The 14,215-nt window shown below is 40.1% G+C and overlaps 1 protein-coding gene and 1 long non-coding RNA gene across 3 annotated transcripts in view; one reads left to right on the forward strand and one right to left on the reverse strand.

Moving 5' to 3' along the window:
* cpne5b (copine Vb) overlaps nucleotides 1-6,884 on the reverse strand; it is a 117,471-nt gene extending 110,587 nt beyond the window's left edge. Inside the window, exons 1-2 of one of the 2 annotated variants that reach the window (XM_044179893.1) lie at nucleotides 6,327-6,884; nucleotides 5,919-6,236 (exon numbers count right to left, since the gene is read on the reverse strand). In XM_044179893.1, coding sequence (XP_044035828.1) covers nucleotides 5,919-6,037 — 119 coding nt within the window. In that variant the 5' untranslated portion in view covers nucleotides 6,038-6,236; nucleotides 6,327-6,884. The remainder of the gene's footprint in view (nucleotides 1-5,918; nucleotides 6,237-6,326) is intronic. The other variant, XM_044179903.1, reaches the window with a different exon arrangement.
* Nucleotides 6,885-11,988: 5,104 nt separating this feature from the next.
* LOC122868176 lies at nucleotides 11,989-14,146 on the forward strand. The gene is made up of 2 exons (XR_006376050.1): nucleotides 11,989-12,538; nucleotides 12,629-14,146. It is a non-coding gene; the product is annotated as an uncharacterized LOC122868176 (long non-coding RNA).
* The last annotated feature ends 69 nt before the right edge of the window (nucleotides 14,147-14,215 follow it).

Genomic DNA, 14,215 nt, shown 5'->3' on the forward strand with positions numbered 1-14,215 from the left:
ATACTAGCAGTAACCCGGAATTACTTCCAAGGCCAAGGAGTAGCATATGATTAGCTTACTACATTATTTAGTGAGGCTACAGGTTACATTAATAAAAGCCCCATGCAAGACTGGCACCTCCACTGTAGGTGAGCCGGTCTAATATATTCAAACTACAGTATATAGTAGCATTAGAGGCTCTGTCCTTTTTATTAGCATTGGGGGAGTTTATCCAAGATTTGTTTGCCTTTAAAAGCCCTTTCGCTAGTAAAAGTATGTTTTTATAGTTAGTTAGGATCCAAATGATAACTGTCTGAGCTTACATGTTTCTTTTTAATAGTGTCCTACAATACTAGAACTAACTGGCTCTACCGTACTAGAACAATGCTTACTACTTTATTCCCACATCTTCTATCTATATGGATCATTAACAGGTGACAGGTGACACTTTTATTTAATGTTAATGTTTTATATTTTTTATTTGGTGATTAAATACTAGGTTGTAAACTGAAGTTTTCCCTTGGCCACCCCCTTTTCAGTATAATTATAGTGTAGTTACAGGGTATATTAAATTTTATTATAAAGTTTTGTTTACGTGCTACAGTACTTGTAATTATGTTCTAGGTCCCCTCTAAATGCAAATTTGTTTGTTTCCTGTGCTTCATTTGTGCCTATAGATACCCAGTAAGTATTTCCTTGGTACCCCATATGTACAAAATATTTACACTGTAACTTGCATCCTGGTATCTAAAGCATTACTATCTTTTTTCTTTAAATTTGTCATTAGTGGATAAAGATTCTAAATTGTTTTTTTTAAATAGCAAAACAGGCTGCAATGTTTTATTGTCAAGTGCTTTAATTACCAAAATGAATTTTCATGAGGTTTTTTCAACAAGGGCCCAGTGTGTGTAACTGGAAGTGTCAGTTCATTTAAGTTGTGCTTTCCCTCTAACACTTCAGTTCATTTTGAAACATTTTCATTCTTATTTCTTCTCATTTAGGCTACTGCTCATGCTCTCATTTCACAGAAATGTTGCATCACTGACTGAGACTCACCTGCAGCCCCTGTGCTGTTGGTGATAATAAAACTAAATCACCTGCCAAGAGCAGGAACATTTCTGTCACTTTGTTTGTGGGTTTCTCTCTAAACAGCGTCAGTCTCTTATTTGCATTTCTCAATTCACTCCAGTCACCGTGCAATGACGAGCATGCCCACACCCATATGTTTCTCATCTCAGTCTGTCTTTGTTAATATGCTCCCTCACCATCCACTACTTTTCCTCTCTCCCTGCCTCTATCTCTCTCTCCACACCGTATTTTCCCTAACCAGCTAAAGTCAGGCTGTGTGACATCGGGCAGTGTGCCCAGTCTGTTGTGCTACAAAATAACTGACAGCATATGGGGGGGCAGAGAGAGGTTTATCTTACTTTTGGTGGTGTTGCAGTTTGCAAAGTTGAACTCATGTTTTATACACCGCATTCTTCATATGATTAATTCGCTTCAGTGATGCTTGAGGTGTAATACATATTTACACCAAAAGTGCTCAAACCTAGAGAAATGTGATGTGAAAGAGCAAGGGAAATCAGAGCGATGATAAGCTGCAGCGTCGGATCTCCCGAGGGCTTTTCTACACTGTGTGAGATCCTTTCATATCTGTCCCAGATCCGCAAAGGAACCTATCGGATGCTGAAACCAGTGTCCTCATAAATGCAACTCTGTATGCAAATGCTGACCATCCAGACCTTCAGTAGAGGGATTTAATCATAGCAACACATGCAATGCCTGCCCCGCACTCAGCAAACAAGCTAAAAAATCCCACATCTCCGCTGTTAGGGAGCCATGCACTAACTACAGGAATAGAATCATTATATCACGACCACAAACCACCAATTAGAGTAAAATTCAGCAGCTACAAGATCCATCTCCACCTAGTTGAAGATCTTAGAGTAGATATCACTCTCAAGAAAATGACAATCCATTAATGGTTTAATTGGTTCTCTCTGCTCTGTGTTCAGTCGATGTAAACTTTGATCCAGGGCTTGTTGGCAGTCACTCCTCACCCTTCCTGACCTCTATTTGTTTCCCATCAATCATCCCCTTGCACATACTCTACATGTAAGGGCCAAGATGCATTCAGTAATATTCTTTTACAACCGGCAAATATGCTCTTAAAATTGTGTCTAGTTAAAAATACTTTTTCGAAACTTTTCAGTGCCAAATCATCCCTTATTATAATGAACTGCCTGAAAATTACTTAACCTTTGATTTTGAGCTTGGCTGTATGGTCCAGCCTGGCCCCAATTTGTGCCTCTAATGTATTATCATTACATCTGCGTCACAGAGCATCTGTTCTTCTAAAAATAAATAAAACCCAGAAGGTCGTTTAACAACACTTAAATCTGTTTTAAAGGTATTTTCAGACCCTTCAAACCATCTGGGTGAAAGAATATTCTGTTTGCCTCACGATAAAAAAAAAACTAAAACTATCCCAATCCAAAGATAGTAGCTGGAAATGACATAAATCCTTGCTCAATTTCTATAACATGAACCAAAATGAAACAGTTATCAATTAGAATTCTCTATATTGATGTTACATTATATTGATGTCTAGTATTTTGTATTTTCACATGAAAATAATGCTGTAAAATGTTTCTTGTGTCATACAAAACAAGCAAGGCAGAGTTCAGCAACCTGACCCGAACCTGACGGGCCCCAAAAAGGTGTCGTGTGTCAGGACCTTTTCTCTCTGACTCTGCCAATTGTCTGCGTCAATACATGTCACGTGTTGCAAGTACACAGTCGATGCCCATTGGAAAGCGGGAAGAGAGACACTATAGCCAATGCGACTGGCCTAGCGAGCGAGTGGTCAGTAATGGATGAAATAAAGCAAAAACTTGTAAAAGGGGAGATTCTGAAAATCCCCAAAAATTCCGGGAAGGCCATTGCATTGTGGAAACATTATGACCTTGTTGTGACAGCAGATAAAAACCTCCAACCTTCTACAACTCCTACTTCAGCTGGGGAAGACATTTTGGGTGTACTAAATTCATCTGGCCGATATTAGGAAAAGGTGAAGCTGATCTACTAACCGGTAAGGCAGATGATTTATTGTTACATGCTGGTAGTAGACTGCAGTGTGTGTATTGCCACAAAACCAATGGCTTATCGGCTAGTAGAAGTTGTGGAGATGTGTCATATTCTGTGTTGGCCTATTGCCGTTGTCAGATTACTTATTTTTTATATGTGAGAAAGATTTTCCAATGCAAGAATAGAATGTTGTCTCTGAAGAATAAATGACAAAAATATAGCCTTTTCTTGGGTCATGTTCGGGTCTCAAATTTGGCGCTACCAGGCGGGTTCAGTCGGGTCAGGTCTGAAAGGCACAGGTATGGGTTCAGCTCCCGGTTTTAGGCCCGTGCACTGGGGTTGTGGGTCTACAGTTGTGGGGAAATTCAAAATTGTAGTTGCTTGGCTACGTGGATTTCTTGCATTGGCTGCGCAGGATCCTGCACACAGCTACCAGTAAAGCCAGGTGAGCTCATTGCTTATCAATACCACCCTCAGCAGCTGGTGCTTCCCCATTGACTGGCCTGCTCTTCAATACATGAGCCAGACAGCCTCTCCTCAGCTGACAAGAAAGCCTATGGTCCACATTAGACACATAAGTACTTCTTTATGATGTTTGAATTGACTGGACGGTTAGACAGTGGAGCAGGCTTCGACTTGGGATTTACACCTCCGCTTCAGTGTCCACATGCCAATTGTACCCTTCTCCTTTCATTTCTCCCCAGGAACCAGACCATTAACTGACAAGGCTCATGGGAATGTAAACACCAGTTTAAGAAAAACCACAGGTTGGATTTTGGCCGCACAAACCTTTTTATTTTATTTTGCTATAACATCAAACATCAGTTTTCTATTTCTGATATGACTGTAGCTCCTGAAGGCTGAGCTTTCCCACAAAACAAAGGTGCTAGAAAAGACACATCAAACAAAGTGAGAAATGGTGAACATGGTGACAGACGTAACCCAAGGACTGTGTGTTCATATACAAAGTATGGTAGAGGTGAGGCAACTAAAACCACTTGGTAAAGGTTCTGATTCTGCATTACCACTGAACAGATTGCAAATGCAGAATAACTCCATATGAACATAACACTGTTTGCAACTTCCTGCCACCAAATCCTTCAGTCTTGTATCTTCCCTGAATGAAAGACAAACCAATTCCTACTCTGCCTGTCTCCCTCTTTTTCCAACACACATCAGCACATACACACACACACACACACACACACACGTTGTCAGAGAAATAATTTGCATAAATGCAGGGGGTTGTCAGAACAGGACTCATCATATACATGAATGGTGCTTAATTGCACATCACAGATGCATGTAATCCCAATCACCTCATCGTTACAAGCTGAAAAACACAAAATCCCAAACCATGCAGCGCTTTGACTGGTACGCAACACTTTGTCCTCTCTGACTCTAAACTAATTCTCCACTATCGCCCACCATTTCCTACACAACACAAACAAGCAAACGGTTGTTCATTCAGCAAATTGAAACACACACATTTCTTGCCAGGGTCTATTTTTTATATGTTTTTTTACTCTGAGCAGAGAGATGTGGCAGTGAGCTTCTCTGACCATCAGAGAGCCCATCAATAATGCACACACAGCTTGTTATAGCTCAAACTCACTCTGCTTCGATGGCTCACCAACCTAAAACCCAGCATCAAAAGACCAGAAATATGTGTCTGTGTGTGTGTGTGTGTGTATATGTGTGTGTGTGTGTGTGTGTGTGTGTGTGTGTGTGTGTGTGTGTGTGTGTGTGTGTGTGTGTGTGTGTGTGTGTGTGTGCGTGAGGATGCGCACACAAGTCAGCATTGGAGTGTATGTCTGAGAGGCGAAAGGCGTTGAAAGCATTGACTTTAAAACCTTTCCTAATGGGAAGGGGAGTGGCTGTTTATTCTCACTGAACAAGTGCTGCAGGGAGATTCATTTGGCCAAGACGGATTTATTTTCCTGAAGTACTTTCTGAAAATGAAATACCTTTGTACTGAATAATAAAGAACGTGAATAAGATTGAGGTCAGGGACACAGGCACTGTGTGAATGTGATGTAAACCTCTGAATCTTTAACATCCAGTACTTTGTATAGAATGAAGGAGAAGAAGGAAAGAGGCTTTCAGTGCTTTGCAGGCGCTGAGAGCAGCCAGTGGTTACAATGGGTACAGTATGAGCTTCAATATGAAGGAGGCTTCTGCCTGAGAAGATGTTGCAGCAAATGATGTGTCTAATACACAAGTACCACCATGTATAAATAGTACATCCACACACACAAAAAAGTGTAGATTTTAGAGTGGTAGATTTTGTGACTTTTGGTATGATGTATAGCACTTTGAACCATAAGGTCGCTCTGCTTGTTATCACACAACATTAAAATGAGTTTGTCTCCCATAAAAAGAGCTCACAAGGCTCACGATGCACATTTTTTCCTTTGATATCTGACGACAATAGATGTAAAACACCTGCATGCATGAATTAATGTGAAGTTCTGCACATCTTCAGAGCTCCTTTGTGATGGCACAGGTCGGAAACGCCTTCAGTGAGAGGTGTTTTTTAACTTTGTCTGACAGAAATGCATACAAATCAGTCGAATAATAAAAAAAAGCTTACTGTAAAGAGTCTTAGAAAGATTGGATAACTTCCTTGATAAGTAAACCACTGACTGACTCCGTTACAACTCGAAACCTGCAGCTAATTATGCCTTTTACCAATATACTGGATAAGTTGTCTCTGTTTATTACAGATCACCCTCTCACTGAGCAGTTCTACCTAAATCCCACAGAAAGGGTGGGGCGCATCACAACTTTTCTGCCACGCAGTCTTCACACCGAACTTTCGTTCTCCGCTCTCTGCAGACGCTTCAACTCACCTGCAGGAGACGGTGATTTCTACTTTGGTGGCGGGGATGTTGCCGGTGATCGGGTCGAAGTCGTACACCGATGACATGTCCTCTAGCTTTTCCAATACGTCTCCCTCCATCATCTCCATTGCCAGATCTCGGGGTGGCTCGGGTCTGATCCGGGAGTCGCACAGCCTGGCCCTGACGGAGCGCGTCGAGTCTCCGGTGACTCCAGAGACCAGATCAGAGACCAGACGGCCTCCGGTCCGACCGGGTGAGGCAGCCACTTCACAAATGTTGAAGCTGTAGAGGAGGGAGGGGTGGGGGGCGCACTGAGTGAGTGGATACCTGCAAAAGGCAGATGCGCACTTGGTTAACTGTCCATGCAGCGTAAATAAATTACAAAGGACAGTATCTGAGATCACCGTTGCCCCTCACCGACTGGCTGCGCATCACATGGAGAGGAGGACTCCAGTCTGTGCGCACAGCAGAACGTGTGAAGAGAAAAAGGCTAGATACTCTCAAACCCACCCATCCTCCTCCCACGCGGAATTACACTCAAGTGCTGGCAACCCCGCTCATGCCCCGGTGCTGCTGCTGTGCTGTCACCCTGCAACAGCCTCTGTGCTGTTCACTGAGAGTGTGCGCGCGAGTGATTGTCATTGTAATTGAATTAGAATCCATTTTATTTAACATTTAAGACTTTTTTTCAGGTCTGGTAGAAAAATGTAGCGTGAAATCCTTCAAAACCATTAAATAAAGATCAGTTTGTCATAACAGACACTTGTGAGACCCTGTTGTTACAGCACACGGTGCTGAGCAGTGGTTCCAAACCCGGAGGATAAATCTAAGGAACATGGTAGGAAAGACATATATCGCTTTCTTTTAACCTTTTTTCATTTGGATTATTGGATAATTTTACCTAATTAGCCTCTTTAAATTATTCATAGAAATCAGTCTGAGGAGGAGTAATCACTTGAATTGCTCTCAACAAGGGCTCTCAAGTAGTCACAAGTCAAAAACGGTAGGAAGGGCTACTGTAGAGCGATTTTGGAGAGGGGAAAAAAAGGAAAGATTTCAGCACCACAGCAGTGGACAGCTCCCAGAACAACCCATTCAGCTCAATAGTGAAAAACCAGCAGACAAGTATTCAGAAACTTCTATAGCCTTTAATACTCACTGAGTAATAACTGTACATTCAGCCAAAGACGTTCAATCCAAATGTATTTGGACTTGGAGATAAAGTTCCCATTGTGTGGAATTTACTCGTTTTGGGGGTTTTTGTGGTGGAGGGGGCATGTGCATGACATTTTAAGAAATGCAGTTACCAATTAAAATGTGTTCATGCTGGCTGATTTAAAATCAATATTAATTACAGGGAGGGGATTACATAAAGATTTAATGGCCACCATCCATCATTAGCCTGTTGTATGCAGCTAAGACCTGCACTGTAAACCACATTGTAATGAATATGCTAAACTAGTGCAACCGTCTGCCAAGAAAGTGATGGGTTTGTCATTTTTGGATAACTACAGTTCCTAAACGCAGACAGTTTGTGTGTGTGTGTGTGCGCGCGTGTGTGTGTACTTGTACTTGCTACATAGTGTGCACTGAAACACCTTTTTTTGCCTACAGAGTGAGGACATTTTGGCCAGTCCTCGCAAAGATAGAAGTACAAGGATGTGTGTGTGTGTGTTGTCCTCTCTCAACCGCCTAACTGTTTATCTCACTCCATACCTCTCTCTGTCTTTTTTCATGCATATACAAAGGACTTACACACATATATGAATTACATGTAAACACTAGTCGTCATGAATAAACAAATAACCAGCTGTTTCCCATAGATTGCTGGTCACATCAAGAAGCAAATCACTTATGACCAACTTGGAAAACTACAGTTGTCACTTTTTGGTCGATATGGAAACAGAGACATCAGATTTCCGGTATCACTGTAATTTTCTCTCCCTCTCTCTCTTTTTATGTGTTACTCACGCTCACATGCACATCACACACACAGAGACACACACACACACACAGCTATAAACCATTTTACCTCCTTTCATAAATGGGTGCAGAAGCACACAGCTCTTTCCTGCATAAAGCACCTAGCGTCTGGATTCTGGAAATCAATTTATACTGGCAAAGGACGCTTCTGCCCACACAGCCCTCCAGCTCAGGATCAGGAACACACACACACAATCATTCTTTCAGACGTACACACCAATGTGCGCATATAAAAACAAATCACTTTCTCATATGTTACTGAATGACCCATAAACAGAAAAAACACATACATCTACATACACACCCTTTTTTCTCCAGGATGATTCATGTATTTTAAGGGCTTGTTATTTAGTGTGGGTGAGCACATTATTGCAGATGTTCCAAGGAGTGGGTAGGAGCAGGGCCAGAGGATAAAAAAAAGGAAGGAGGAAGAGGACCTTCACAACAGCTATTTTGCCTTGAGTAGTAACCTGCGGTATTGCAAATGAACACAAACTAGGATTCAAATTAAATCTAATGAAATTCATAGTAATTCATTATTCACATGTTCATCAGCTCTGTAACAAACAGCACTCCAATAAACAGCGGACAATTCAAAATAACTAACACAGACAAATGAACTGCCATTAACGCTGGAAAGCTTGCTGTGTTTACTGTTCGGTAACAAAGGCTGGTTTTTACATTCTTTCTGTCTGACAGCATCAAGGATAGATTATTTAAAAACTGCCAGCAGACTATGCTATATTTTTCTATGGCAGTAATGGTAAGAACAAATTGGAAAGGATTTTTATTTTTAAGAGTTGATTAATTGCACAAGGCTGCTGCCACTTCCTAAGAAACAAAAATGGTTTCATGCCTATTTCTGAATGTCTTAAGGTGCTGGCTTGTTGAGTGATCAAAAGCAAAAGACTTACAGAACAGTGGATATGTCTTTTAAGTGCTATTGCCATCCAATTGTGATGGACCAGGAGGTGGTCAATGATTTGTGCTGCTGGTCACATTAATAACACCATGGTGGATTCAAATGTCCCTTTTCCTCCGTCTCTGTCCTATTCTCTCGGCTTCCTGCAGTTTCCTAAGCACTAATTACTGTGTTTATGCTTAGTTGCGTCATGCTGTCCAAAAATATCGCCTTTCTGGAAGCAATTATGCAAAAACAGACAAATGCCCTGTCAAACAAGTAGAGCCCTATACAATAAAATATGTGATTTGTTTCTCCCACAACCTGGAAAATAAAGACATTTGTTTACTCCTCTAATCTCATTCCTCAGTTGTTATAACATGTTGTCAAAAAGAAACAACAAAATCCACTAATTAATACATTTTGGATGTCCAAGCTTAGACATATTCCCAAACACAGGAAGTGGTCAGCAAATACTAGTTAATCAGGGAATCTGTTGGTATTTTCAGCTAGCCTGTGGCCCCCTTTTAAAATGCATTCTTCTTCTTTGACATCATCTAACTATGTCTTTGTCAAAGCTAATATTGTGGCTGCTGGTGGAGGTAAAGAAAAGGATCAGCGGCCGATGGTAGTGCAGTTTTCAGTGTAGGAAATTGTGATGTATTTCATTTCCTAAGGAAAAACCTCCCACAACAAACTTTTTATTTTTGGGGCCCATTTTGATGTTTGGTGTATAATTGTTCTTATTCTCATGTGTAACTGGTCAAATGAAGATGACATGATTTCAGAGCACCAACAATATACACGAAAAATACTTCATATTTTGTTGTCACTACCTCACAGTCAAAGAGCAAATGCTTTTCTTTATACTCATTAATGAACATAGAGAAAGATTCATCACTGTGGAAGAAAATGCTAATTTCTCCAACGAAAGTTACCTCATACCAAACCATAATGCATTGCAGTCTGAAGAACTGTAATGTGGCATTTTAAATAAGGGGTTCAACTACTTTTTCTAAACTTGAAAAGTTCTGAGTCTGCTTTATGCTTCATGCTCCTGTCCAATATTCAGCCGGTGTTTTCAGGGGTCTTTCTGTGCAGTGTAAGAACTCACTAACTGTAAAAAGCAGGTTGAAGAAAAGAGAATAGACCAAAAAAAGAAAATGTTTTTATATAATGAAGTGCTGAGGCAAAAAAAAAGAGAATATTCAGTAAGCATATCCAAATCTAACACTGGAATATCACTTTAGCTAATACACTAAATCTACATTTACATTTATTTGATACAGACTTTTGGAATACAAAACATCCTACAAAAAAGTAGATGATATACTGAAAACTCCCACCGTGAAAACTGAGATAGAGTAGTGTGCTCGAAACACCACTGGGATCAGACATTCTAATGTGGAAACACTTAAAGAGTGTCTTATTAATATAGTAACGCCAATTTAGTGCAGCTTAAATGAACACCAGTGAACTCTGATTTATGATGACAAGTAGGGGGTTTGATAAATCCCAGTTCAAAAGGGCCACATGTTCCCCCCCAGAGTGTAATCCTGCTCTTTGGCCCAGTGGTTTAATCCAGAATCAAACCCCTCCTGAGGTGGAAAACATCACAGAGAAACCTTTTACGAATGATTGCTCTGAGATCGACAAACAAACAGACAGAAGGACCCATAGACAGGCACACACACTCGCATACATACAGTGTTATGTTATGGAAGGCCACAGCAGCCTAGGTGGCTGATTTACTGGCTAACGGCCCAATGCTCCCTCAGGCTGCAGCAGTGATGATTCAAAGAACTGGATGGTTGATTAGAGCTGCAAAACAATAGTAAAAATAACCACACTTTTCCTGAGAAGGTCCACAGTAGATACACAAGCACTCAAACTAATTATGAACATTTTGATTCAACAAGCATATGTTGAGTAGGTTTGGCTCTTTGGTAATAAGTGTATATTGTGGAAGAGTTTAAATGCTGAAAAGTAAGTGAAAATGATTGAGACTGAGTAGCAAAGGGACTTTTAAAGAAATCAAGAGAGAGCACACTGCTCACTGGCTTCTTAATGTTGCCATTCTGGATGATGGCACAGTAACACATCGCCTTCATTCAATTATTATTGGCTCTTTGAGCCCCTTTGAGACTGTGGTCTTATCCTTAAATTAAATGAAACAGAGTGAGTATTGCTAATAGATAACATTTGAACATTAGTAGTCAAATATTTTGTTAGACCAACTCCCTGTTTTTATGTCTCCAAAAACAACAATAAATACTATTATATGTGAAATATACTGCTGAAAAGATGTTATAGACTGGCAACCTGTCCATGGTGTATACCCTGCCTCTTACCCAGAGCATGTTGGGATAGGCTTCACTTTCCCCCAACTCTGACCAGGATAAATAGCTTAGAAACTGTATGGATGGACGCATACTGAAAAGACATATGAACTGAACATAAATAAAACCTATAAGGCACTGAAGGGTCGAACATTTGATCACCAAATTTGATTGTTTGCTAAAATAATATTTTGTAGGCTCTGATCTAAGTCTTGCAGGCTGCGATTTTTTTGTGATTGAACTGTACCTACATTATCCACCTTTAAAGGTTATAATAATATAATAGTTCCACATTTGGGGAAATTGATACCATCCTCATGTGTGTATACTAAATATGAAGCTACAGCCAGCAGATAATTAGCTTAGCTTAACATGGACACTGGAAGCAGGGGAAAGCAGCTAGCCTTGCTCTGTCCAAAGTTTATCCATCAACCACCACCTCACTAACATTTTATATAGTAAGTTATATGTGCTGGAACTATTTCTTGGCCAGGTGCATTGACTTTCTGGCTCAACCAAGAAATAATTCCATTGGTAATGGGCCATAAAAACACAATATGTCATTTTTACATGTCAGTTTTTCACAGAGCCAGGCTAGCTGTGAACTATTCCAAGTCTTAGGTCTATATTCATGAAACAGAGTATTATGTTTGATAAGGTTAGTACCTTAAAAATACACAAATTAACAACTTAAACTGGTGCTATATACATGAAACACGATACACAGTATAAAAAGCCACATGTCTTTGAAACACTACCCAGTAAAAGACTTAATAAAGAAGCTATTCAAGTTTAGTACAGTATTTCAGTTATTCTTGGGAAAAGAGGGCTTCAATTATACTACAGTAAACTTTTCTGGCTCATATTACAGGTATTCATGTATGTATCTCTGTAAATCTATGCCTGCAACCTTTTATCCTCCCACTGATGCTGCTATCTACTGAATCTGCAAGGTGACCAGAACATTGGTTATATTTTTCCCTCTTATGTGTTTGAAGGCACTTATTTCAGTCACAATAATGTTGTAAAATAAAAACCATATTCTCAATAAGAAAGGCTTTGTGAATGTAAAGTTCAGGTTTTTTACGACATAATACATTTATATTCAATTCACTCATGCTGACTCACTCATGTTCTGAAAAATCAAGGTCACTTTTATATACTGCAGGACAGTATAAGTGGTTTGTTAGTATTTTTTTTTTTTTTGGAGTGTTTTAAAAAAAAACTTGCATATTGTGTTACAAGGTAACAACTATCAAGTGTCCTGATAAGGAGCACAGGAGGTGGATAATGTTTGACAGGACTGCTGTGATAACGGATCAAAGGTCCAAGTCTGTTTTCCTGACAGATCCAACTTAGCACTTCAGAGGGATTTCTGTCTGGGAGTGAGTGTAAGTCTGATCCGGGTGAGTGTGTCTTTGAAAATACTTGCACTCAATACTTCAGTGGATCTTACAAACTACTTTCCAACACATGTGAACATATTAAATCCAAAGGCTTTCTAGTGCATGGGAGCATCCTGTCTTCAGCATCATGGTGGAGTTGGCCTTCTACCCGGCGGTGGCACTGATGTATTTTTTTGGAGTGATGAAAGCCACGCAGGATGATCGGGTGGAGCTGGATGACCGGGCATCGATGAACGTGTTCTGTCTGTTTGTGTTGGCACAGCCGCTGTGTCTGGTACTGGGAGGATACACTGGCATGGCTACGTACCTCCTCACAGCTCTGGTGTCCTACAACTTCCTGCCTTGGAAGAAGACAAAACAGCCTGCTAAGGGCAAAGAATCAAAGAAGAAGACTAAGTGAGAACAAGGAACACACACTTTATGGAGACAGTGGATTCAAACAGGTTGCGAAAGAGAAAATTATTTATGTAAAGAATAAGCATTCAATGTGAAAATCATTTTCTATGGGAATAAATGGATGTGTTGCTGCCTTGCTTAACCATATAGTAGTTATTTAACCTGTTTCCACAAAAGTGTTTTTCATCTGCAATTGTAAACTTCTGTGAGAAAGCACATTATTCAGGGACATTCAGTCCTCCTCTGCACAGGAAGTGACTCATTTTATGATTCCTGATGCAGCAAAAGGATTTAGGGTTAAGGAACTGACAAACTAAAAATCTAAAACCGTAAAACAATCTGTTTTGGCCAATAATCTCTAGACCAAAACTATGTGTTGGTGTGACTCGCCATTACCTTTCCAAGATGGAAAACAAAGTTTAATACTTGGTCAGTTCATTTTCAATGCAACTTGCAGAGAGTTAGAAGAGAAGATCGATACCGCTCTTATAATAGTATGGTACAGTAAATATAAAGCTACCGCCAGCAGCCGGTTAGCTTAGTTTTACACAAAGACTGGAAACAGGACCAGCACCTCTAAAGCTCACTAATGAACATGCTATATAACATTTTTTAAACCATACAAAAACTGAAGTGTAAAAACAACAAGCTGTGGTTTTGCAGAGGGCTATGTGCTGGATTATTTCTTGGCCAGGTACAGTCACTTCCTGGAGTCTATGCTGGTTCACTGGCAACCTTTATGGCAATGACAAGTCTCCAGGAAGAAAGGTATGACGTGTTGACTAGAGAGCTTTAGAGGTTCTGTTAGGCAGACTTTGTTACCTATGGACAGAGTCAGGCTAGCTGTTTCCCCCTTTGTGCTAAGCTAAGCTAACCAGCTTTAGCTACATTATATTCAGTGGACAAACATTAGAGTGGTTTCAATCTTCTCGTCTAATTCCCGGCAAAAAAGGGAATAAACATATTTCCCAAAAAGTGAAACTATTCCTTTAAGTGAAGAACTTAATGGGTGATCAAAAGCCTGGACAGACAATAAATAATTTTTTCATTTCTGAATTGGAATTACATTCTGTGTCCTAATATGAAAGCACATTGCTCTGAGGTGAGAAGAAGTTACTCATCCATAACATTACATGGAATGTGTCACTGACTTTATAATTGAACATCTATAGTGAGTCATTTCTACCAAACATCATCATAAGTCAATGGATTCCCAACTCAACATGACTGTGACCGATCTTTGAATGAATTAAATAATAAACACATACACATTCATGAACC

The sequence above is a fragment of the Siniperca chuatsi genome, linkage group LG2 (genome assembly GCF_020085105.1).
Source record: "Siniperca chuatsi isolate FFG_IHB_CAS linkage group LG2, ASM2008510v1, whole genome shotgun sequence".
Taxonomy (NCBI): Eukaryota; Metazoa; Chordata; class Actinopteri; order Centrarchiformes; family Sinipercidae; genus Siniperca; species Siniperca chuatsi.